The sequence below is a fragment of the Cebidichthys violaceus genome, unplaced genomic scaffold (genome assembly GCF_023349555.1).
Source record: "Cebidichthys violaceus isolate CVI_PGR_0920_01 unplaced genomic scaffold, fCebVio1.0.p SCAF_13, whole genome shotgun sequence".
NCBI classification, from domain to species: domain Eukaryota; kingdom Metazoa; phylum Chordata; class Actinopteri; order Perciformes; family Stichaeidae; genus Cebidichthys; species Cebidichthys violaceus.
The window spans coordinates 675,981-702,070 of record NW_027176296.1 but is presented as its reverse complement, the minus strand read 5'-3'; the positions used below and the strand labels follow the sequence as shown (position 1 = coordinate 702,070).

The window sequence follows — 26,090 nt, the reverse complement described above, 5'->3', positions numbered from 1 at the left end:
GTAGTTTTTTTTTTTGTTTGTTTTTGTCACAGCCAGCGGAGCACATGTTTCCCAGACACACCTGCTGTAAATGTGTTCTTTAAAGCGTTCGATCTGCTGAGTATCTCTGTCAGTAAATCCCATTCTTTGTTTCCAGGATGCTGTAAACATGCAGCCACTTCTTAAACAACATGCTGTATCCACAAACAAACACGGCAGCAATGCAAACACTTATGTCTGCAAGACGCGAATAAACCACAGCTACACACACACACACACACACACACACACACACACACACACACTGTCCTAATCAAGGTGAAAACCACCACTTGTCAAATTTCGGTAACTTGATGTTTGAACTCAAATTGAGGGATTGCTCGGTTCCCCATGAGTTGGCACAATTTGTCAAACTAACAAAATTGTTTATATGACTTCCTGATAATTTTGACTTTTGGAAAAAAGTTTATTCACAAGCTTTTCATCTGACAACACTGGCATGTGTTTGTTTGTAGCTGTGTGTTTTTTATGGTTTGTCCCTGTGTGTGTGTGGGGGGGGGGGGGCAGTGACTGGTCTAATAGCTCTTTCCATACAGATGTGTGTGTGTGTGTGTGTGTGTGTGTTGGATGCTGGGCTTGTGTGTTTTGTTTTTGGAGTATCCAGACAGTAACCAGAGAGCCGGCCCAACAAACAGCTCCATTAGCACAGAGGTAATGAGAGGTCAGCTGACTCTTAATTGCTCCCCTGCTGTGTGTTGCACTGGTAGTACACTACAAAACATGCTGCTGTGTGTGTGTGTGTGTGTGTGTGTGTGTGTGTGTGTGTGTGTGTGTACTGAAAATTACACAAATTACTGTCTATTGATTTGGTATTTTACGGTTTAAATATCACGTGATGGAGACGCATTTCAAAATCTTCCATATGTAGGAACTCACAACAAGGTCTGTGAGTTATCTCCAGTAACCCGATCATGATTTCTGCAAAGACACATTGCTGTTGACTTTTTCAAAATGGAAAACGTGTATTTGTTTTTGATTTTGGGGTGAATTGTCCCTTTAACTTGACAGAAAATCAGTTTTTCCAAAGAGCGTAAAAGAGGAGTCATCATTTTCTATTTTCTGTTCACAGACTTTAACAGAACATTGACCACATGACTTTGGAAGGCCTCTACCAATTAAATTTAACAATGAGAAGGCAAAATATTATTCAAAAGACATAATACTTATTTTTTCCTCATGTTGTGTCACCATCATAAGCTCATTGTTTTAATGTTTAGCAGCTGTGAGAAGCTCCTCTATTTCCATGATTAACGTCGTTATGCTTTTGCTTAGGCGCTCACTAAGGGCCTTTGGTTGAGTTTAGGTTTGAAACATCGCGGTCTTGGTTAAATATTGACAAAGTCAAAAGTGACTTGAAGCACGAGACAGGACGTGTTCAGTTACTTCCTAACGTTTGATGGAAACCACAACCTTTCCCCGAACCTTAACCAAAGAGAGCGTGTTGCCTAAACCTAAGCACACGCTGGACCTGGCTGCTCTGATGTCAATGTGTATGTGGGGACATCAACAGCCCGCTTAGAATTCATGCCTCCCAGGGAAACAGAGCCTTTAACTTCCGTTCCCCGGTGAAACAAATATTTGTGTGATGTTGATTTAAAAACTATGAAATAAATGTTGTTTTTGTAGTTTTTTGAGTTTAGATTCTTTAGTTAAGTTTGAGTCTTGGGCTGAGCCCCTATTTTTCAGAATTGTGTGCATAGTTCCATGTTACGTGTACAATGGAGGAAAACCGTAATACAGCATTGTTTTTTCCTTGGATATTGCCACATGCACCCTGTTTGTAGTACTGCGAATATATAAATATTGCAATACCTTCCTCAGTGGGCCATAGGCTCAGTCACCATTGCGTTACTTGACACTTTAATATGTAATACTCAGTTGGGACCAGGCGTCGGTCTTCATCATCATCATCTGCATCACAGTGTTTCATCTGCAGAGTGCCGTGTGGTTTCATTTAAGTAACTTGTGGTAAAGTGGCTTTAAACCACTTCCCCATATCACCCAACTTCTTTCTCGCCGCTCTGCTGTCGTCACTCTTAATGAAGCAGATATGCCTTCAATATTTTGACTTTGCTAAAAGTAAGAAGATTCCGGAGCGCCGGTGACTTCTTGCAGTGTGTGTGTGTGTTTACCTTACAGGGTGTTTCCCCTCCTGCGGCTCCTGAGAGCAGAGTTAAAGACCCAGTTACTCCTCTTGTTTAATAACCTCTCATCCTGATTTCCACCTACAGTAGCGACTTAATGTACTCCGCTCTGTCTGTGTTTACTGTAGCCACCTCTTGTCTCAGGCCTATCTCTTTATCTGTCTGGCTTTCCAGACTCAATCGTGTCTTTTTAAAGCGCCCGCGCACGTCCGATTGTCCATTGTCTTCCATCCTCTATTTGTTTGTCTGTCAGTTTTTCCTCTCTTCTCTCTCTCCATGTCAGTTTGTGTATGAATGCAGTCGTGTTTGTAGCATGTCTCTCTCTTTACTAACACCCAGCCTGTGCCTGCTCTCCTTCTATCTCTCTAGCCCCCTTTCTTTCCCCCTCTCTCCTCCACAGGCTTAGTCTCCTCATGCCTCCTTTTATGTCTATTCACCTTTCTTCATCCCTCTGGACAGCCTCCAAAGTGCAAAGACAAAGGTAATGGAAACAGGGAGCATGTTAAGCGTTGGAGATTGGTCCAAAACGCACAGGAAGAGAATTATGTTCTTTTTCAGTTTTGCACAAACAAATGTGTTTGCAATTACACTGTGTAAACAATGGATCAATTGATGCACGCTTGCGGTTTAAAAACATCCCACGTGGCTCGCAAGCGGACCACCTCATATGAAAATTGCAATCAGAGCACAAACGGTAAGAAAACACGAGGGAGGAGAGTTCGCTGATGGATCGAGTGTGTAAAATGAGGAAAGACGGCGACAAGATAGATGGATATGGAGAATAGCTTGAGGGAGTGAATGGAGGTGCGGGATAGATGGAGAGGGACTGCATTGACGTACATCCTCCACCGGCCAGAGTGCATGCTGGGTGCTGTTGCCACATTATGGTCCAAACAAACACAAGCTGTTGCCTTGCAGCCATTTGAACGGCAGATGAAAGAGCGAGGATACAGTGAAGAGAGAACCCCGGTAAACAGCGGAAAAATAAAATCGGCTTTATAGTTGACAAAGGGTGTGTTCCTCTTTAGATTTGTTAGGAAAGGTGTTCCATTGTTAGCGTGTGCGCAGGCTGAGATGATGGAAAATTCCCCTCATCTCCATGTGGTTGTGTGTGTAGGTGACAAATGAAAGGAAAAACTACCATGTAAGGTGTTGGGCCACCGTGAGTCTAGTCTAGATGATCACCATTCATAGAATATCCCCTCATTTGGTGTTTTGATGGCGATGGTGGAGAAAGCCGCCTACAAGCTCAGTCCGAGATCTCCCATAGTTGTTTAGTTGACCATTTTCTAAAGTCCCGCCCCCAAACTGAGACTGTCCAATCATTGGTTAGCAACCGCATTTCGCTGCCGCAGTTTGCTATTTTTCTCTATCTTCATCATCATGGATCTACAGGGGTTATTATTTTATTTTTTATTTTATACACTATATTCATCTCGGAAGGGGACATTTTTCTCTGCATTTGACCCTAACCCTATATATAGGGAGCAGTGGGCTGCCCATGACAGGTGCCCGGGGCGCTAATTCACTAAATCACTAAATCACTAATTACATTTTATATTAATATGTCAGCATGTGCGCAATTCTTGCCATCACCATCAAAATGTGGGGTCGCACTTTGTTTTAAAGAACCATTTTACGTGGTTCTCATTTTAAAAGAAATCGTCCCGATCAGCTGGAGATTGAATTTTCAACCAGCTCTGAAGTTAGCATTAGCCTACGCTAACTCGCTACAGCTGATAAAATTTGCCATGGACAGTTGTCGTTTCAGCCAACAAAATCCATGCTTGCTGCTGGCTAGAAATAAAAAAAAAAAATTTGTTGTACTTCTGTGGGAAATCAAAGAACCACTGTTTACATACCGTAAATATTGCAAATTTCGAGTGTTAAATTTGCCTCAGTTGTAGTCGTATGCATGTGCCATGAAAGAACAAAGAGCTAAGCTCTGCTAAGGGTCAGTTGGGTTGAGATCCGATGGTGAGGTCATTTTCATACTCATGAATCTATTCAGGTTTTCTTTTAGTTTCTCACCTGTCAATTTGCCAGCCTGTGTTGTTGTCTACTTGTATTATCGGATGCTGTTTGATGTGGTAAGACTCTCTCTGTCCTATCCTGCCTAGCACTACCACTCTTTCCTAAAACAACATATGAGTAATGCAACAAAGATTTTAATAGGCCCAGCATCCCCGCTCCTCGCTGTGCATTTCCATTTCCAGGTTTTACAGTACTAGGATCCCTCTATAAATCACACCGCAGCCTTTGGATTAACAGTGCGGAGCTGGAGAAACAACTACCCACGGCACTTCGGAAATACTTGAACCATTGCCTTGAAAATGAAGCACCGCTTTCACTCGATGTGTAAATCTAACAACTCAGGATGTTAAATTCCATCTCTCGGCTCGGCTCGTAGGTTTATAGAAGGGGAATAATGGCAATCTGGATTCCTCCCCCTCATCCTCCCACATCTCTCACTCATTCCTCATCTCCATAATGACTTCACTTCCTATGCATGCGGCACGACGTCCGTCTGTCTCCCTGCACCACGCCGAGGCGTTACGAGTGACGGCTGTTGGCGGGGCTGTTCCCGTCCCAAGTTCTGGTCCTTGCTCTGGTCAAATTCGGAGATCAACAGAGCTGGACGGGGGGGGGGTCCGATCCAGAGGCCGACTGCTGCATGCGGCGGGCCTGACACCGGTCCATGTCAGAAAAGCGCTCAGCGGTTCAGTGTTAGAAGCTTTAAAGTGATTCCCCACGTGGAAAATATTTAGACTGTGAGAGCTTGCCGTTGCAGTCTGCAGAGCGCTCATCATGGTGGGCAGAGAGAAAGGGGGTGAGGGGAAAAACAGAAGGAAGCAAAGGGGGAAAGTGGAGGAGGAATACAAAGGAGGAACAAAAATAGAGAGAGGAAGGGAGCTGAGCTGAGTGGAGCTAACAAAAGTTAGTGAAAATTGTCCCCACCCTTTGTTTTTGTTCCTGTCAGCTGCTTGTCTCCCTGCTTGGACAAGAGGAGTATCGGGAGCAGCTGGTCAATAGTGGAGAAAGACACACACACACACACACACACACACACACACACACACACGTGTGATGGAAGACGTGGTGTCCTCACGGGAGCTCTGTCTCATGGCGGCCTTTATCTTTCTCATCTCATTCTTGCATTCATTTCCTCTCCTCCACCCTTCAGTTAAAGTTAAAGGAGACGCATTGAGTTTTCATGTGAGGTGTAGAAAATGATCACATATTCACTTTTCTTTACAAAATACAAAAACGCTTACACACACATCATCTTGTTTATGTGTGCATGTGTCGATGACGTGGTGTGTGTGTGTGTGTGTGTGTGTGTGTGTGTGTGTGTGTGTGTGTGTGTGTGTTGCTGGCATACATTACCCAGACATGCTGCCCAGCAGGCATGAGCTCAGAGATAAAAGTAAGTGCGTAGGCATGTGACTGTGTATGTTGCTGTATGTGTGCGCACGCTTTTTTTTGTAAACGTGAGCGTGAGTCCGTGTCTGCTCTGGCAGAAACCAATGTTTCACATCGGGTTTGTTTCTCAGGACGAGAGGCCGGCTGGTTTTCATTCATACATTTAATCAGGGTCTGATTTACACCTGGGACACCAGGTGAATGCAATTACCTACCGAGTCGGTGAACCCGCAGCGCTATAGGTCCCAAGAAGTGAACCTTTTGTGTTGTTGTATTCCTTGCTGTGTGCATGTAGGGCAATGTTGATGCTCAAAAGATCAAAGCAAGCGAGACCGAAGCATCCACGTGTTTATGAAATGGAGCATGAAGCTTATTGGCTCTAAAAAGTATATGAGATGTTCTTTCAGTTGCTAACGAAGTGTGTAATCTTTGAACAAGCTAATGAGCTGTGTTGATTTCATTAGAGGCAGGAATCCAACCAGCGTAGCTAAGAGTTACCAGAAGATGTTTTCAGGAAAACTCACCTGAATGTTTACAAGATGATAACCTTACATGGAGAGAGCCAACTGTTGCTACAAAAGTTATAAGGTATGTGTGCTTTCATCTCAAGTCAACTATGCTTTGAATATTATCCAAATATTTTTCCAAATAGTGAGAGTACATAACATTGAAAGATCTGATCTTTATACAATTTAAAAGGACACCAGCTAACTTAGAGAAGAAAATCTCATGTATCCCGTAAACACACTATTAAATGGCACTTAAATTAATAACAAAAATAAATATATCACAATTTAAGTTGTTGTTTTTTTTATTTTCTGACACTTTATACATTTGTTAAATATTTAAAAACAGCACAATGTGTTTGTGTCAGGTAATGCACTTCATTATAGTCACGACCCAAGTGGTTCCGATTGCATGCATACTGAACTGTATTTACATTAGACATTCAAAAGTGAACATGTTTCTTTGCACATGTAATGAAACCAATGTTAAAATTTGCTCTTTTACCAATTTCATTTGAAATACATTGCTAAAATGATTTACAAAAAAGAAATACAGTAAATAATTGTAAAGGTATGTGCAAAATTCAGCAAGGTATAGTTTAAAGTGTACTCTGTTGCACTGTAGACATACTGTAGAAGCAGAAGCCAGAGAAGAAGAGAAGTACAGCGCATATTTGTATGTTTTCATCCATAAATGAATACAACAATAAAGTTTGAGTTCTTGGAGGTAAGTGGTACTTACAAAACAGTTGTTGTGACATTAGGTGAGACGCTTGTCGTACTGCTGGGAGGGACATTTTCACCCCAGTGGACAGAAGCAGCCCTGTATTGGACCAAAAAACTGCACACTATGCAGTGACATATACACGATCACCTTGCTGCTGATAACCCTGGCCTTTAGGCCAAATCACACTCCATTTAAAAATACATTTAAATGTGTGCTAAGTCCAAACCGTCAGTAGGAAAGCACTAATAGTATCTCTCTATCTCTCCCTCTCTATCCGTCTTCTCCGCCGAGCAGAAGACAACACATGACGCGCATATACGGCATCTCCGTCACTTCATAAAATGTCTCCGCGCCATGCAGAGCAGAAGACGGAGTGAGGCAGACGAGACGCGGCTAGACAGCAGTGAGGTGTGGCGTCACTTTAATGAAGACGAGACGGCGGCGGGGGAAAAGGACCAGAGAGATAGCAGCTTAAGACAAATAAACTGGCAGAGAGACAGGTGGAAAGATGGAATTAGAGCCGGCAGCAGAAAAAAATGCAGATATGCAGAAACTGGGGAAGAGCCACAGAGACAAAGTGACATGCACGCCAAGCCGGCTCTCTCCCTCAGTCATCACTTCAACACCACAGCACCGCAAGCGACTGCAAAACACATGGGCCCACTCCGCCTGCACAATGGGCTATTATGGGGCCCATGCAACAACTTTCAGAACCAAAGTGGCTCAGACTTCAAAACAAGCAATTCTACACGTGTATTTTTGACAGTAACTACTCTTTTTGGTGATAGAAATCCCTGAAGATCATATGACTTTGTGTCGCAAAACATGCCACAGACACACGTGTGTGTGTGTGTGTGTGTGTGTGTGTGTGTGTGTGTGTGTGTGTGTCTAGGCCGCGTCAGCCTCAGGAAATTCCATGGGATGTTTTCAATAAGGCCGGGCAGCGGCAGCCAAGGAACTGGCAAATGAAAACCTGCTGAAGCACACCACAGAGCTCCAACAACACACGGCTGTACCCTCGCAGCAATCCTCCACTCTTCAGCAATGATATGTGTTCGTGTATGAAGATGACAGTGTACGTTTGTAGTTTGCTGTTTGCTCGTGACTGAGAGAGAGAGGGAGGGAGGGCAATTGAAAATGGATATTTAGCTGCGGGAGTGATGGAAAACATCACAAATTGAGGCTTGTATCTGTTTACAATAGCAACAAAACAAGTGTCCAATGTGTGTACAACGTGTCTGGAAGCATGCTTTCCATTTACCGCTGTCATCTGGTGCTGCTGTGTCATTCTGTCCAATGGGAAACAGTGATGCGCTCACTTAGCCTCACAAAGAACACCAACGTCATGCTATGGTGGGTGCGTTTGATTGGTCCCTGTTACATCATACTGTAGTGACCACAGTGGTGTTAAAGGAAAAGGATGGGAGACTGTGAGGAGACAGACAATTTGACATTTTACACCCATTTCCAGTCTTTACGCTAAGCTAGCTTACCGGCTGCTAGCTTACCGGCTGCTAGCTTCATATTTAACGGACAGCTACGAGAGTGGTATCAATATTCTCATCAAACTCTCAGCAAGAAAGACAATAAGTTTATTTAGCCAAATGTCAAACAAGCTGTCAGATAGCAGCACTAATATCATCGTATAAAGTTGTTTCGGCTAAGACATTAGCACATAGTAGTGTCATGCCAATGTTGTGATGGCCCATTATATCGAAACCCCGAATGTCCGAAAAATATCCCCTTTTTACCAAAAGCTCTTAAAGCCCATTTGTCAGATGGTCAGTTGTCCCGAAAACAAACTACCGTTGTTCTGAAGGTCCACTGCTGCCAAAAAACGAATTCTCAGTGCAACAAACAGGAACATATTGTAGCTAATTATTATGCAAAATTAAGTCACCAGACATTCCCGGTCACACCATTTTTTTCCTACCATGGCAAAGGCATGACCTGCCCTACAATGTTTCTGGTTGGCTTGCCTGGATAATCTTAACCTAAACTTGACTAATGTCACTACTCTGGGCCTAAACCTGACCAACCAAACCAACGAAGGCAACAATAATAAGAGGCGATGGTCATGCCTTCTCCAGTAGGAAGAAATAATCGAGAAGGTCCGTTGTCACTGACTGTGAATGAGGTTAAATAGCCGCCTGGAGCTGCTGGATTAAGTGACAAGGTTCATGACTGCAAGCAACATCTTTAACATGTAGTCACTTGATACAATGGCAATAAAAAATACTGACTGGTGGAGTTTAAATGATGTATCTTAGGTTCATGGTAATGTTCTCTCACTGCATAAGAATTCAGCTATTCCAAATATATTGTGCTTTAGTATCTGAAATATAACTGTAACACATGACACAGAGAGAGACTCAAGTTGACTGAGTTACTTCTTCGTCTTAGCTCCAGAGAGCGAGTAATACTGCTCAGTCAGTCTCTTCTATACTGCCTGGGGTAATTCAATTATGCCTGCTGGACCTCTTTCACGTCTGTAATTTGCATTAATAGCCTGTTTGGTGAAAGTGAAGAAAATAAAGAATGTCTGTTACAACATGTGTGTGCAGAATGGAGGGAAAAAGAGAAAGAAACTGCTTTAGCAAGTAGAAAAGCATACATTTTGCACATAAAGGTTCTTCTGCTGCAGGAAGGTGTAGGTGTACGGCGAGAGGAAAGGGGGAGGTCGGGAAGTAAGGTGCTGAGCTGCGCGGAGATGGATTTCCTGCCTGAACCACTTTATACACACGTCGTAATGTTTAATTACCCTGTGAAAAAACTCCTGGACGGACTTTGACATCGGTAACTCTACAGGGCCTTGACCTGAGCGCCGCCCCGGTTCTTTCCCGACAGCCCTGTTTTCCTTCTGCGCTCTGGACATGGTTCAGGCTGGAAGTGACGGGTCCAAGGAAAGAGGCAGCTAGAGGGGCCATTAATATTTATCTGATGTACGGCAGAAATGTAACCCGATAAATACAAAACTTGACACGGACATAAATAGACACAATTATAGTAACAGAGAGATCAAAAGTTACGACGGGTCTGTTTTATGGTCCACAGGAATCAGCCATGTGCTGCCTGCAGTTACACTCGTCATATTAACGTGATTTTTGAGATCTGACCATAAAGATTTGATTTTATGTGATCACATTAATGTACGCCCACATTTGGCCTGAAAATGGCTGTTATACGTCTCCCCAGGCTGTATTTATTTAAAAAAAATATGTCTGGACAATCTTAACCCTCACACCTCCGATCCTCTTTATTTCTCTTCATCACTCTAAAATATGCATCGCGGTCAGATGGTTATCAGACTATAAGCAGAACTCCTTTCACAGAGCGAAGCCTGACCACTTCCAGAGCTTCTTCTTGAAATATCCAAAAGCGCAGTCAGGTTTCTGGGAGGGCCGGGCCGTCACTTAATACGTCTTGGCATCATTGGATGATAAAATTTCATGGCTGGTTACGGCCAATGGGATACTGGGACCGGCAGGGACAGTTACAGGTCTGTAAAGACATGAGTCAGCGTCTTAAAGACAGAAATAAGAGATGAGAGAAAGGAAGCTTTGTGATTAAAGCATGGGAGAGGCTTTTAATGCCTCATTTATGAGGCCCTTTTTTTCGTCTTGTTTTTCGGTACATCTGCATCTAGAGACGTGTGTGTCAGCTGACAAAACGCCTTGGAGGCCCAGTTCGTCACCAGAGACTCAACTTTTGTCTAATCAGCAAACTGAATCTGTGCATTTACAAACAGACTGAAACTACTGGTGCAGGAGGAGACACACGTTCAGCTGGATTCACTGTAGGAGTGGGAGAACATTTGTGCTGGTTTATTAAGGAAACGTGGTGGAAAAGCTTTAGTTTTAATAACCTGTGTTCTAAATCTGCGATGAATTAGTGACAAGTTTTAAGTGTGGGGTCATAAAATTTGAACTTAACGTGGCATTGGCGAAAGCATTGAAGACATCAGTGTCTTGAATGTGTGGCTTACAGTTATTGGTTTCAATAATTTCATTTTTTAGATACCTCTAAAAATTATCATTTGATCAGTAAATAATGAAAGTAATACTTTGATTTCAGTTATTAAAAGTGTTTTTAAATGCCTGTAAGTAATTTGATATGCATTTTTTTTTTTTTTTATATTTTTTTATTTCTTTTTATAACTTCAAAGTTCTCCTTGAATGAACCTAGAGGGCAGCCCCAGTTGCGTAATTAGCCTCAGTCGTAATAAATCAGACACTAATCACATGCAGATTGTGAGCGCAAAATTGAGAGAACGTGCTGCACAAATTCTTTCTCTTCTCTTTTTATATTCGTGAATCTGGCCCTCGTTGCCTTCCTGAGGCTTTTACTGAGACTTCTGTGTTAACTCTGGGTGTTTGTGTGTGTGTGTGTGTGTTTGTGTGTGTGTGTGTGTGTGTGTGTGTGTGTGATAGTTTTGTTCACGTTATAAAGTATGTACGAGTACTGTATGTAAGTATCTGTGTGTGTGTGTGTGTGTGTGTGTGTGTGTGTGTGCGTGCGTGCACATGGCAGGCTATAACTGTAGTGGTTCCCATCACCTCACACTAGCTGTCAGCTGTGTTACACACAGCGCTGCAGCCTGGAGGTGACCCCACACACACATGTTCACCCTGCGGTCTCTCCAGACCAGGTAGAACACACTGGAAACACATAGCTGCCGTACTGACTGGCAATCTGGAAAACACAAGGCTGCATTAAAACAGATTTTAATGGTAAATTCTTATGAGGCAGAACAGGTGACCAATGTACATTCAGTTTTATTTACATGGATTGTGAGTGCTGTTGCATACAATCACTCCCCTATCTGTTCCAAGTTAAAATGCTTTGCAAGGAGCTGCTAATAGTCTGCTTAAAACCTTTTAAAAACGAGGCCTATTTGCAGGCCTCAGCTCGAATAAAGATAAGAAATACCTAATTAATTGTATAAAAAAAAAAAAAAAAATTTAAAAAAAAAAAAAAAAAAAACTTTTTTTATATATTTTTGAGATGAGAAAAATCATGGAACTATCAGAATACATGTTACTGGTTCACATAAGATAAGGATGGAACACAGCAGAACTTGGAAAACTCAAAAGCTCGATCTTGAAAAACAGCACTTTTAGGGTATTGTTTTTTGGAAAGTATGGGTATCCAAGACTTTTAATATGCTGGGCTCTTAGAACAACTGATATAGGCTCTATATACACAGCTATACATAGATACAGTGAAACATTTATGAAATATAGAGCATTTCAAATTAGAAAACTGATCAAATACTCCAATATTTGAATAAAAAAGTATTTTTAAAATTCAAAAACACTCTATATCACTTCTATGTATCACTCATGATGTTCATTGAATCAATAGACCGAAGATTGGACCTTTTTTGAGTGTTTTAAGCTCTTTCTAAGCCCTTTTTAGTTATTTAGTTTAAGGTCAAATCCTGCTTCAGACTCTCTGTTCAGGGCTGTATCTCAGCCCCCCTTCTCCGATTTTCACCATTGAGACATCCTTCGAACCGTAGGAGCCAATAGAATTGCCTGGAATTGAAAGCTAGATGATTGACAGCACTATTAGCCAATAAAGCTCAAAAAGGTCCAGCTCTGAAATCTGATTTGCTGAGCTTCCAACCCTCCCAAGAATCCGAGGAGTGTCGGAGAGACACGAATCGAACGGATTCACATGGAGCACCAGCAGCTGGACAAACATGCGTTGGAAGTACGGAGATATTCCATTTTTTCGCTGAGATTCGACCAAAAGTAAGTACCATATTCGATGAAAGCTGTGTGACTTTTTGTGTTCGAAGCTGAATATCTCTGCGATGGTTTACCGGGGAGAGAAATGGAAACTATGTCCGTAATCTCCGTCAGGCGCTCGTGCTTTTTCATGCTGCATGTTCGTAGGTAGCACGTTGCTAACGGAGTGTAGCAGCCTTTTTCTCCGGTCTGTCCCAGTCATATCGAGTATGATTTATGATATTTTGTTATTTGTTTGCTTGGCTGATGGGAGATGTGTTTGTCTCATGTAGAAGTGACCTAGTTCATGTTGTTCCCAGGACGCTGAGGTTTCTGCAGAACTATAACATCACTATATTCGTTCTTCGTGGGTTCTCTGCCAGTTACTTTTAACACAAAACTCTCTAAGTTTTGATGTACTCTGCGTCCAAATGGGGGACCCTCGGGTGTATCTGTAAGCTGACAGTGTCTGACGCTCAGGCACATACACAGTCACATATTTATCCACAGAAGATTCTTTTATTGGCGGGACACAATCCTTTTTTTTTTTTTTTTTTTTTTTTTTTTACTAATTTGAAAGAGAAATGAGAGGAAAACACATCCTGAGACAAAATCCTGAGTTCGCGAGTTGTGGCGTGTTCATTTGTAGTTAAAGGAACAGTGTGTAGTATTACGGGGATCTATGCAATGTAATGTTGACCATTATCTTTTCTATAGTCACCTGAAAAAAAGACTAGTTGTGTTCTCGTGACCCTATAATGAGCCGTTTATATCTAGAGCAGGTCGTCATCACGGAGCCGGCCGCCATGTTTCTACAGTAGCCCAGAACGGACAAACCAAACACTGGCTTTAGATAAGAGCATTCAAGCTTCCACCTTTCTGCAGTGCAGTGCTGCATCAAAGCAACTTTGCCTTATTAGTATAGAAATCATATGGATGCTATCCTGCAAATAATAAAGCATAAATCAATAATGTAACCCCTTCTTAATCTTAAAAGTGATGCTCTGTGTTTTCAGTTTGCTTTTGACAAAAGCCAAAAGAATATCTCCCAGTTTATTGCCTTTCAAAAATACTGTCATATCTTATCTGTGCATGTATTAAGCATTGCTAATAACTTGTCATAGGAAATATGTTTGTTATGTTTTTTTTTTACTTTCCTGCTACTCTCCACTCCAACTGCTTTTTCTAGCCTAAGGAGTTGGATTGTTTTTTTTTTGCTTTCTGAGGTTCACATGACTTTCATTGTTTCACAGTTTGAACAGGAGAGGGACGTATCATCTACGCACACTTCAGAGGAACACTTTAACAATTTCACTCCTCCATCACAGTCATAGTTCATATGCTAGCTTACAGTGTTCAGTCCATGAGCATGCACACACACACACACACACACACACACACACACACACACACACACACACACACACACACACACACACACACACACACACACACGTAGCAGCTGGATGGTGCAACAACAGCCTTGTCCAAACAGTACAAAGAGCAGAGGGAGCAAGAACTGCTCAGAGGAGGGACCAAGGCATTCAGCATTAATCACACACTGTGGCACACGCACACACACACACACACACACACACACACACACACACACACACACACACACCCTAGAGGCGGTACCAACCATTTTCAGATGCACAGACACACACAGTCATACAGTAAACAGACACCCACCCACCACCTGTTTTTGTGGGCAAACACACTTACATGTAAACACACACACTTCCCTCAGGACACACTACACCATTCAGGAGGCATTAGCAACATTAGCCAGGAATGCTAATTGAAACAAACAGCTCATGGTTTCTTCATTTCTGAGGTGGGAGCTGGCTGTAATTGAGACTTCTGTGTCTCTGTATGTGTATATGTGTGTGTGTGTGTGTGTGTGTGTGTGTGTGTGTGTGTGTGTGCTTGCAAAGACACCCCGTTTTTCGTGCCAGAGATCTGGGAACCATTGAACACTATTATTGTCCTGTTTTTTCTCCAGCTTTGCTTTCAAACACAAAATAGAGCAAATTGTTGGCCATAAACACACCATTAGTGCTGACAGAATCAGTGTTCCAGACCAAAGCAAACCTGATCTCTCTTACACTTCACAATTACATGCAAACACACACTCTCAGCTCCAATCAGAGCGTATTTGGAAAGACCTCATTGAATGCAAAGTAGAGATTCACGATGGAGTTGCTGCCTTGATGGCAGTTTAAAGAGACATCACATAACCAGCGGGACAAAAGGTCAGCCAACGTAGCCATTTGAAGCGGCTCAGGGCGGGAAACTAAAGCTATACTTCATCCTAAACATCCGCCACGCAGTATCTGAGGCTCCCTTACCTGCACCAAAAGCAAAGAAGTATGTCTGGTTGGGATTTCTCTGCAGCAAGGCGGACACACGGCGAGCCATTCGCTCATTGCGTTTGTAGATGAGCTCCTGGCGGAAGTAGCTGTCAATCTGCAGGGCGATGGTGCGGTCATGAGCTGGCAGGGAGCTGTTGATGAAGTGAGGCAGCTGAGAGAGTGAGACAGGCGAAGAAGGAAAAGTTTTAATTTAGAAACATTTATGATGAAAATCCACAGGAGAATGAAACGCACATGAATCATTTCAAGCAAACATCAAACACAAGAAGAACTGGTGTTAAAGAAATTGAGAGGGATAAAAAAAAAAAAAGAAGAAATGAGATGGAAAGAAAGAAGAGGACGGTGTTGGTGACAACCTGGCAAAATGTTCAAGCTTGTGTGAGTGTGAGACCTGGCAACCGGGAGTGTTTGTGACGTGACAGCTTGACAGAAAATGACCAACGCAGCGCTCTACCGGTTTTAAAATGAGAAAGCATCAATAGACGAGGAGAGGAAGGGAGGGAGGACGGGCTGTCTCAGCACTTTTGTGTATGTGACGCCGTTCACTAACGTGTTTACGTATGTGTGCGTCTGAGACTGGGCGCACGTGCACAGCGCCCACCAGTGTGAGCGTGTGAATGTGTGTTTAATTGCTGCGTGATTTATTAAGAGCCAGGCAGGCGGAGGCGGACCACGCTGGCTCTGCGCCACTCTTGGCTGCATCGGTGGATTCAACAGGCTGTTAATCTGTGAGGATGAGCGGGGGTCGGCGGCGGGGGTAAACCGGGGTCTGTCCAACTCACAGTCCGTCTTTACTTCTTTCACTTCCTGTCGTGGTATCATTGAGCCTGCGTTTAACTTTTCTGGCTCTTTCTCTTGATGTATATATGCAATAAAGAATGAAATATTAGAGATAGGTGAAATCCCAATACGCCAGAGTATGCTTCATTTGGTTTGTTACTTCTTCTCTCGGCTTGACTGTTTTTACTGTGGTGGTGCTGCAATTGTTTTCCATGTGTTGTCATTCCTATTTTGGACTCTTTTTTTTAAAAACTGCAGTATTAACTGAACTCAGAGCAAGCCCCCCCCCCCCCCCCGTTAATATGTCTGCTTCTGGTCTCTCTCGTACAACCAGGAGTACATGTGAGACTACACTGCCTTCAGTCTTTCTTCCCAAGTTGGAAAGAATCAAAAGTGATCGTATAAAGAAGGATTTGTGTGTTTGAGTGCACATATGCAGATGTGTTTGATCTGTAAATGTATTTGAGTCTGACAAGAACACACACATGCAAACATTAAAACTGAGTTACCATTGACACATACAGTAAAACAGCTGCAAATGATGCATTAATCTGTGTGTGTGTGTGTGTGTGTGTGTGTGTGTGTGTGTGTGTGTGTGTGTGTGTGTGTGTGTGTGTGTGTGTGTGTGTGTGTGTGTGAGAATACTGAATACATGGGGGGATTTATTGCACCACATGTGAACAAGGTGCATCCATTCATAATCTGTATCTGACACTTTTTCTCTCACTCCCTCGACCGCCCTCAGTCTGTTTCACATGATGGTTGAAAGGTTCTAATTCAAACCTGCAATGCATTGTTTATTTATTCCATTCAGGATGTGCATCAAAGGAGAACAGATACAAATTTTACACGTCCGTTTACGGGTTTTTTTGGGGGGGAGCACGACTGCATAATGTGGAAAAATGAGTTTGAAGCCTGGACGTCTGATGCGTTGCCCTCAAGTGATGTCACTTGAGTCAGCGTTGAAGCTCACCGGCCCTCAGAAGTTGTTGGCAGTCGAGTGGCATTGTGGGTACTGTAGGCACCATGCCATAGAAGACGAATGCGCCGTGGATTCAAAAGATACGTGATCTCTGGTTCTGCTGCATCCATTCTGCAATGCTGTATCAGTAGAGGATGGAGTTGAGTCAGTTTAGGGTTTTGCCAGTCTGGTCCGTTGTGAACGTGAACTGGTTTGATTTTACGCAAACCGGCAGAACTGACATTTGTCATGATGACAACGCCTCCAACCTGTGCCGACCGGGTCACAGCGCTAGCTGGCCTTGAGTTAGTAATGAGAAATATGACAACGTTATGAACGGACTAACAGAGCCACTAGTGTCTGACGGGCCATGAGCAATTTACTGCCGGCAACATGAAGGAGACGGAATTTCAGTAGTTATGTTTGTGTTCTATAAAGTTATTTTGGGTGATGAGGTGTCAAATGTGACACCTAGTGGTAAAATTAGGAATAGCGGTCAAGAACAATGATCAGAAAATATTTTCACCGGCCCAACCCTGGTGGAGTACTCTGTAAACACATTCACACTAATTTCCCCCTGAGGATGAATAAAGTTTATATCTATCTAAATGTGTGCGGTCCGTAAATACCAGCGTGTAGAATGGTGACATTTTGGAATATAGAGCAGCTCTGTCAAGCTGCCAAAGAAAAACTCTACCATAGTTTTGCTTTAAAAATGTCACAGATCTCCAAGTTCTGTGAAATGTCCTATTATTCCTAAAACCGTGTATGCAGATTACTTTTGAATTCTATTACCACAATGTTTTCTGCCACAGTTTCACTCTCATTTGGCAGATTGTTCATTTCAAGACCTGCAAATCCAAATGGTCTGTGTAACATAAGCCACACAGCTCACTTATCTCTACATATACTTACTCAGCAATGAAGGAAAAGCCAGAAAGAAAGAAATTCACACAGATATCTGTAGCCTGAAGCCTTGTGTTGTCCGTCTGTGTATTTTCAGGGTGCGTGACCCAGGTTCATTCATATTGACAGGGGTTCATGATTGTTAAAGAGAGAGAGAGAGACGGAGCTTCATCATTGCTCTAAACGAGTGAGGATAGCGTGAGTGTTTCATGACGAGGCACAAAAAGTGTTCGGTCGGAGACGGGTCGAGGTGGGAGTGTAACGGTAAACGCAGATAACTTATCACAGGAAAGGCCATTAGCTGCTCTGTATCCCGACCCACACAGGAAATGTAGAGTGACGGGGAAATATTTCCTCCCTTCCTCACCACCGGTATCCCTCCGCACTCACTCGCAGTTGTGTCTGCTCTGTCAGCAATTTACTGTCTTCATGGTTTGGCTCTTTGAAGTCCTTCTGTTCTCTTATCTTTCCTTTCTTTTCCATTTCTTTTCATGTCCCTTCATTTCCCATCCTCCTTTACTTCTCTATCAACTTTCATCTCGGTGCTACAACTGCAGCAATTTCCAAGCGAACTATTCGATTGCAACATTTTGCAATTCTTTGAAGTTGCTTCTTTCCTACTTGTCTTCTACCTTTCACCTTATTTCTGTTCTCTCTCTAATATTTCTTCTCCATCTCTTTCTCTCTGTCCACCGTTGACTTTATTTCTGTGATGGAAAGCGTTACCCTGTCCTGCACAGAGGCCCATCATCAACCTCTTTCTAATATGATGGAGATTGAACGGGGGGGGGGAGCATCAGGGGTGCTGGATTCGGTCCTATCTATCAAAAAACACCTGCTTTTTTATGGCGCTTGGAAGTTCACACCCACGCACACACACAAACCTGCTATAGATCACCAGGCTACATGGCACCACAGTCAGGCGTCTGATTGCTCTAGCATGTGCTGGGGAATGTTAATACATGTTATCATGACATGAGGACCAGGAGGCGAACTGGTATGATTTAAAGCGCTCACGCAGGAGACGAATATAGCCGTGACTGCAGGTGAAACTGTGGCTAACAAGCTCGTCACGGCCCGCAGAGAGACGGCGATGGTAAGACACGGACAGCGAGGAAGAAAAAAAATTGGGGAGATGTGTCTCCCTGAAGTTGAGGTTACATGGCGCGTTAGGTTTAATGACACTTGAGGATCAGTGAGGGAGGTTGACACAGCATAAGTGACTTATGAGGAGGGCTTTTCAGTAAATCTGCATTCGAGGGTGGCGACGGAGTGAGAGCCACTGTGTGTGTGTCAGTGTGTGCTATATATCGAGTGGCCTTTTGACAGCTACAGCAGAGCCGGGTGTGAAGCCCGATGAGGAGGCCGTCGCTGCGGGAGCAGAGGCTATGTTAGGAGGCACGAAGTTAGAGGAGGTCAGACGGCGTATTTACAGCTGGGTCCAGAGCTATTAAAGTGCCAGACTATCAAGTAACCGGAGCCTGAGAGGGATTAAGAGGGCAATGTGCAGTTTTGCGGAATTGATGTGCAAGCCTAAACGTTTGAGGTGACGATGGCGTAATGGCAGAGAAGTGGGTATGAGAGGGCTGCCAGCTCAAATCAGGGGTCTGACAGATTCGGGTTTTTCAATACCATTACGGTTTTTTTTGGACTTAAGCTGCAAGTATTTTGTGTGACTATTTCATAATATCAGAAACCTCACCATCCCTTATGTCCAACAAAACAAAAGAAAACAGTGACAAAGAGTCACTTTCACAACACTTAAGCTAAGGGAGGCGAAAGCGCTGTCCTTGGTTGTCCCTGTAAAGTGAAAATAAAAAGGGAAAGTAGAATTTTTATATTTGTTTGTTGGACCACATGCAACTTTATAAGTAAGAAAATATGGGAGATAATATGAGAAATTAAGGATTTTTTGGCAAAGTGAAATTATGGCGTTAGATCATTTGTGTTATGTTTGGCAAGCCGCTCGTACTCATTTTACGACCTTCTTGTTGGCCCTTTTTGAAACTGGCTCTTTTAATTGACTCTTTTAATGAAGCCGCAAAAGCGAACGTAGCTGAAAAGGAAAGCGAACAGACAGTGATTCTATGTTTTTATTTTGGGATGAACCGTTGTCATCCCAAATCTAAAGGAGGAGACCAACCTGTGAGGTGTCGTGGTTGAAGATGATGGCGCTGAGGTCTCCACAGTTGTAGTGGGTAATGAGGTCCTCGGTGGTGTAGGAGCCCTGCAGGATGCCCGCTCGCACGCCCTCGTGCTGCAGCAGCGTCTGGTTCAACGCAAACAGCACCTGTGAGGAGAAAGAGACAGGAAGGGCGCTGTCACTTTCTGCATCCGCAAACTCCGTTTTTTTTTCTGCTCTGCGCTCAAGAGGAATTTGTCATGGAGCGAGATAAACTGTGCAAACATGGCCAGTGTTCCTCTTTTAAAAAATATAATGTGACCTTAATACACAATGAAGCCGTTGTTCCTGAGTGTCTGCGAAATATAAGTTGTTCTGCAGCGTTTTCATTTCTTTCAGGATATTTTCATACACTTTCCATACAGGCTGACTACAGGTAAAAGCAGACCACAAGAGACATGGCAAAACTCCACTGACTTTCTTCTGTAGGAAGGAGAAAACAGGGGAAGAAAGGGAGGGCTAGAGAGAGAGAGAGAGAGAGAGAGAGAGAGAGAGAGAGAGAGAGAGAGAGAGAGAGAGAGAGAGCGAGAGGGGGAGCCTTTAAAAACAACCCTTCTTTCTCTTTCACCAGGCCAGGGTACTGTAAATTTACAGCAGCCATTAAAATCAAAAGTAAACCCTCTTTAGAGAGAATTTATAGCGTGCAGCCGCCAGCCAGCCCAACAACTCCGCAGCTGTCCTCGACACCAGGGGTTAACCTAGCTGCTCCCGCCCTCCACAATCCCACGCCACCTCTGACTGGCCTAGCAGGCGGGACCGAGTTGTCAATCACTGTTAAGCTCTCTTACAGGAGATGTTTCTTCTCTCTGTGTGTACTACGGATTTCACACAGTTCTACGTTGCACCTAGTGAGACGGTTTGCGTTGACTTGATCAGAACAAGTGACTCAGCTCGTCACGTCTTCAAACGGCACCCGACTGATCCATGTCTACGATCCTAATTACCACGAAACCTGACTAGCGCTTCGGAAAATACTGCAGGGAGAACGTCAGCATCCCGGCCCAGATGATTTGTGGAGCAGCTTAAGGCCGATACAGCTGCACAACTGATTGAGCCCGATGTCAAAATTCTGGGTCGTAATTCACACAATTATGTTATGTTTTCTTAATCATAAATGCCCATATCGTGCATATAGAATGTTTCAACTCCAGGTAACCCTCACGCTGGGATAATCACAACCGAGCTCTAAGCTCAACCATGTGACTCCCTCTCTGACGTCATTGCTAACCAGTCTTTGTAGGCTCAGTTTTTGCTTTTGTGTCACTTTTTTTTCTCCATAATGCAGAGAGACAACGGATGAGCTAACGGCACACATAACTCTTTCACTCTCATTATCCTCTCTCATCTTTACTTCTCTCTTTCTCTACTTTCTCTTCAGAAGAGTGCCCATTCTCTTCTCATCTGCCAGCTCCTTCCTCCTCCTGTCCAAACGAAAACCGAGTCTGATCTTATTTATTCTTTTTGACATCTTTCTGTTATGCTCAGCGCCACGCTGTCGCTCGCCCAGAGGTGCGTAATCCAGGAATAGGTCTCGATCAAGCCTGTGACCATTTCCCAAACCCAGAAGCCCCCCTGCTGTGTGACTTATGGCACTCTACCTCATTTTATTTTCCATTTCCATCCCACGTGAGATTCTTTTAAAGCTCTAAAATTATGGTTGAGGTGTGACGCCAGGCCCAGCGAAGCCAACGCTGTTAGTTCTGCCCGGCGGCTAACTAGCTACAGTAGCTGTAGGGTTTTTCCAAAGAAAACACCAGAGCAGGACCTGGGTAGAGTGAAGGGCTGGAGCGGGCAGTGTGCACACACACACACACACACACACACACACACACACACACACACACACACACACACACACACACACACACACACACACACACACACACACACACACACACACACACACACACCTGCCAAGCTGTTTGTACTACTCCCAGCTCCGGGAGTTTCCCTTAACACGGCAAACAGCACCAGACATGACAGACAAGAGGGCGCAGTAGAGGATGCATGGTAAGAGCGGAGGGGTTGTGTGTGGATGATTGTGTTGTTAGGGGAGTTGTTATTTCAATATTGTCCGTCTCCCGGAGAAAGAACATCTCTGCAGCTGTAACCATGGCGCCTGAGTGTGTGCTGGGCTGAATGAAAGAGCATGTCAATCACTGCGGGAGAGGCTGAGGAGGGAGAGAGGAAAAAATGCAAACATTCTCCGTGTGTGCGTGCTCGCATCTATACGCATACGTGTGGATATGTGTGTGTGTGTGTGTGTGCGTGTGTGTGTGCGCACGCACGTGTTGGCTGACGGAGTGGGTGTTCTCTTGCTGAAGCGGTCCACTCACTCTTTTACAGCCCGGCCTTTTCAAAGTAACTAACATTGACTTCTCTCACCACATAGTTTACTACTGCAGGTCTCTCTCCTCTCTTTGCTAATACATGCGTGAGAAACTCCCATTGTAATTAAATGAAACGCTTTATAAGAACAAAGCTGGAAGGAGCCGAGCACTCGGATGGTTTTGGAAACCTGCGATCTGAGCGCAGCACTCCAAAAATTCATTAGCGTGCCTTGGAAAGAAAACAGAAAAAAAGGGGGTAGGGCAGCAGCAACATAGAAAAAAAGAAGAAGAAGAAGAAATCAGAGAGATCTTTCATGTTTCAGAACATGTGATTTATCAACATCTGTGTGCATTGCAGCAATTGACCTTGAAGTGCGTTAAATCCCATCTGTTTGCTTGCAAAAGTGTTGGCTTGTTTGAAGCTTTATCGGGTCTGAAGCATGAGTAGGAGCCGATGACAAGGGGCTGGAACCGAGAGAGCCCCCTCTTGTCGACTCCATCACCCCCCTATTATACCTCCTTGATCTGAATCGGAGAATGTGAGCGATGGAGAGTGCTAAAGGGCTTCGAGCTGCGATACAACAGAAGCAAGTGTCAGACTGTGAAGGCCAAACACTGAAAATACCATACCTTTTACAGCTGTATGAGGCAAAACAATGAGACACTAAAACACAATCCTGCACACTGATGGAGAAAGAAGAAAGAAAGGAAGAATAAAGGAAGGGAGCAGCAATAGCAGGAGAGCAGGAGCAGAGAACAAAAGCAGGAGAGTGAGGTGAGAGTGTGAAAGAATGGTATAAGACAAACAAAGCCTTGTTCTCTATGAGAGGAGCATGTGCTGTACAGATGGAGGTGATTCCTCTACAGTTCGGGTGTAGGCCTGGCATGGCCACCGGGTATTACCAGACAGTCAGGTGCTTAAAAAGCAGGATGGTGCGTGCCAGCGTCAGGCAGGAGATCTGAGAGGGTTGGTTCCTTCACACATCTCCCTCTTTCTCCCAGCTTTACCCTAGATATTTCTCTCAGCAGACCCATCCATCTCCTTGTTTTGCTCACTCAACTTTTTGTCCTCTCAGGGGTTAATCGTCACATTGGCTGTCACTATAGGAAAATCCTTACAGCGATGGTTGCCACCCTTTTTGATCTGTGACCTTTTGAATCATTACCTAGCCAGTGGAGCACAACAGAGAGACTCACATGCACTGAAATGCAGCCGTGGCCGGCCCGCCTATGTCAACGAAGCACAGAGAGGCTCGGATAACAACACACACACACACACACACACACACACACACACACACAGAGAGCGAGAGAGACTTCATTCTCTGCTCAGGTAGACAGCACTCCACAACATATTATATTAAAAGCTATATTAATGCTCTGAAAAAAAATGATGTGGCATCCATCCATTCGAACAGAATGGTGAATCCCGTTCTTTCTCTGTCTTTTATCTCTGGTCATCCAATCAGCCCCTGATGAAAAAAAACAGTACAAACAGTTTGAGGTTGGTGCGTTCCCCTCCAGCGCTCTCGTCTCCCTGAGAGCCGCTTGTGTTTCATCGCCTGAAAAAGAGAGGATCTAGACCCCTGACCCAGGACACGCACTGCTGGGTTCCTCTGGGCCGAGTCAGCCTCCCCCACCTGGGCTACTGACGGTAAGAGGGGATTGGGTTCACAGCACCCTGGGGTGACTGAAGGAAAGGGAGAAAGGGAGTTGAAATAACATCCAGGGCAACCCAAGAATAGGAGAAGTGCGATAGTTCATCCCCGATCCCCACAGAGCAGCCCCCCCCCCCCCCCCCCAAAAAAAAAGGGTGGATACCAATTTGTGTGAGTGTACTTTCCCCTCCACAGCCACAGCAGAGAGTCATGAGAGATTTCATTAAAAAACACCCGTGTGTCCATTTTTGTTTAACGTGTGCTCTCTCAGTATGACTTCACTTAGATGTGCATGTAGCAGTGGCGGGGGTATTAAGCCTGACGTTGTCTGTTCACGCTAGCTCTGAAAAGCACCTTGAATACATTAGGCTAGAAAGACGTTGTCACACAAGACCACATCAAAGTTGTCTGGACAGTCTCACATGATAGCTTCACTGTTGTGTCCTACGGTTTTATCAACAACTCGCTCTTTCTCATTTCTCTCCAAGGGAATCGTGTAATCCGTCTCGAATGCCTCAAACGCAACCTCCATCGTCCGAGCGTTGCCAAAATAGTTTTACAGCCCTTCGGCGCCGTTCTGCGCGTATCGTTTGCTTATTTGAGGGTAGCACCACTTTCAACTCATCACATCTGGCATGAGCTACGCTATGGCAAGCCTGAGCCTTGCTTTTTTTCAAATGTGTCCCTGTAAATAAACCACAATACACACACAACAATACTTGTACACGCCACATTCCTCTTTGAGCAATAACCTGTATACAAACCACATATTGCAGAAAATGAAAGAGAAGACATTGTGAACATTGTGTCTCCTTTGTCTCCGCCTTTCTTTCTCTTCCCACTTCCTTTCTGTCTTCTCTCATTCCCTCTCTTTCTCTGTCTCACTAAGTCTCTCACCGGGTCTGGTCCACCCCCTGTCTCAGTTTAGGAAATCCAGGGATTACCAGAGGGACAATCCCAGTGGCAGAGGCCTGCTGCTCCCAGCTTCCACAGAAACACCCCCCCCCCCCCCCCCCCCCCACCACCCTCCTCCTCCTTCCTTCCGTCTTGTCTTATTCCCTCTCTGAGGCAGGGGGTGAGTGTCTAATGATGGGAAGCTTGGAATGGTACAAATCTTCTAAACATCCATCACCTTCTCGTCTTTTCCTTATCCTTCATTCCTCTGAATAAAGTTTGCTGCTATCCGTTACCACCCCCCCTCTCTCTGCTTGCTCTTCTCTGCGTGTTTATCTTCTTTCCTCCCATAAAACCAGACCTATAGGCACCCATACACACCACATACTGTATACGCCCCTCCAGTCCCCAGAGCGTCCTGTCTCTCCTCTTAATGAGAGTCTCCAGTGAATAAGGGGGGGGGGGGGGGGGGGTGTCGACCTTACACTTGTCCACAAATAAACCCCGCTGTTTGACTTGGCAGTGCTGCCGCTGCGCCAGTCATCCCAGCTTTCCTGCCGCCCCAGAAAACAGAGAAAATAATAAAGTATCACTTGATCCGGACGGACAAAGAGCACACAGCTGGTCCCGCGCCGTGAAAGCCCACGAGCAGAAGGTGTGAAAGAGTGGTGGACAACTATAGAAGGAGGTTGTGCTTCATTTTGCGTGATGCACCCATATTCTGCTGAAGTGCGCACACAGCTTGTGCGATGATGTGATTGTTTGTAAGGAGGATTCACATTTTGCTTTAGGAATTAGATGTTTGTTGTAGTGATAACCCACCGTGTTGTTTACTTGTTGCATTGGCTGGACTAAGTTAGCGTCACATTGTTGTTTCAGAGCAGGAGGTAACTTTTGCAGTACAATAGGAGAGGACACAGTGAGTTGGGCTGGTAGTTCGCTTATTCCCCAACGACTGAAGAGGGGGCCAAGACTTAAGAGTCCTGGTTTTCTATTAAACAAAATGTTTGGGAATGGTCAGCCTTTTCCTTTTTTTCCTCCACTACCTATGTTGTGTGGGAATATAATAGAATTTGGCTATTAACGGTTAAACAGTCACTTAGGTGTTAGGGTAAGTATCCCCTTTAGAATCACTGAGAACTAAAGAAAAACTCCTTGTGTTATGTCAAGTGTCATTTTCATCATTCTTAATGTGTAATCTGCTTTATTTCAAAAATCTGTTTGGGTTTTTTTTCTAAGAGAGCGCGGATGTAAATAAACGGCACTTGAAACAAATGAAATGATCTCACCCGCCCTCAGATCCATCCGATTTATTCAGCTGGTTTATGGCAAAGAAGATTAAAGAACTTGCAAGGATCTACACTAGATCAGGTCACTCTAACCGTATCTCCCTCAAAGCTCGTAGTCCACATCATGGCCTCCTCTAATCCTAA

At 44.1% G+C, this 26,090-nt stretch overlaps 1 protein-coding gene across 1 annotated transcript in view; it reads right to left on the bottom strand.

Annotated features, from left to right (window-relative positions):
• The window catches only part of trabd2b (TraB domain containing 2B), a 59,204-nt gene that overhangs the window by 5,641 nt on the left and 27,473 nt on the right, over window positions 1-26,090 (bottom strand). Inside the window, exons 3-4 of the mRNA XM_068707229.1 lie at window positions 19,737-19,883; window positions 14,923-15,097 (exon numbers count right to left, since the gene is read on the bottom strand). Coding sequence (XP_068563330.1) covers window positions 14,923-15,097; window positions 19,737-19,883 — 322 coding nt within the window. The remainder of the gene's footprint in view (window positions 1-14,922; window positions 15,098-19,736; window positions 19,884-26,090) is intronic.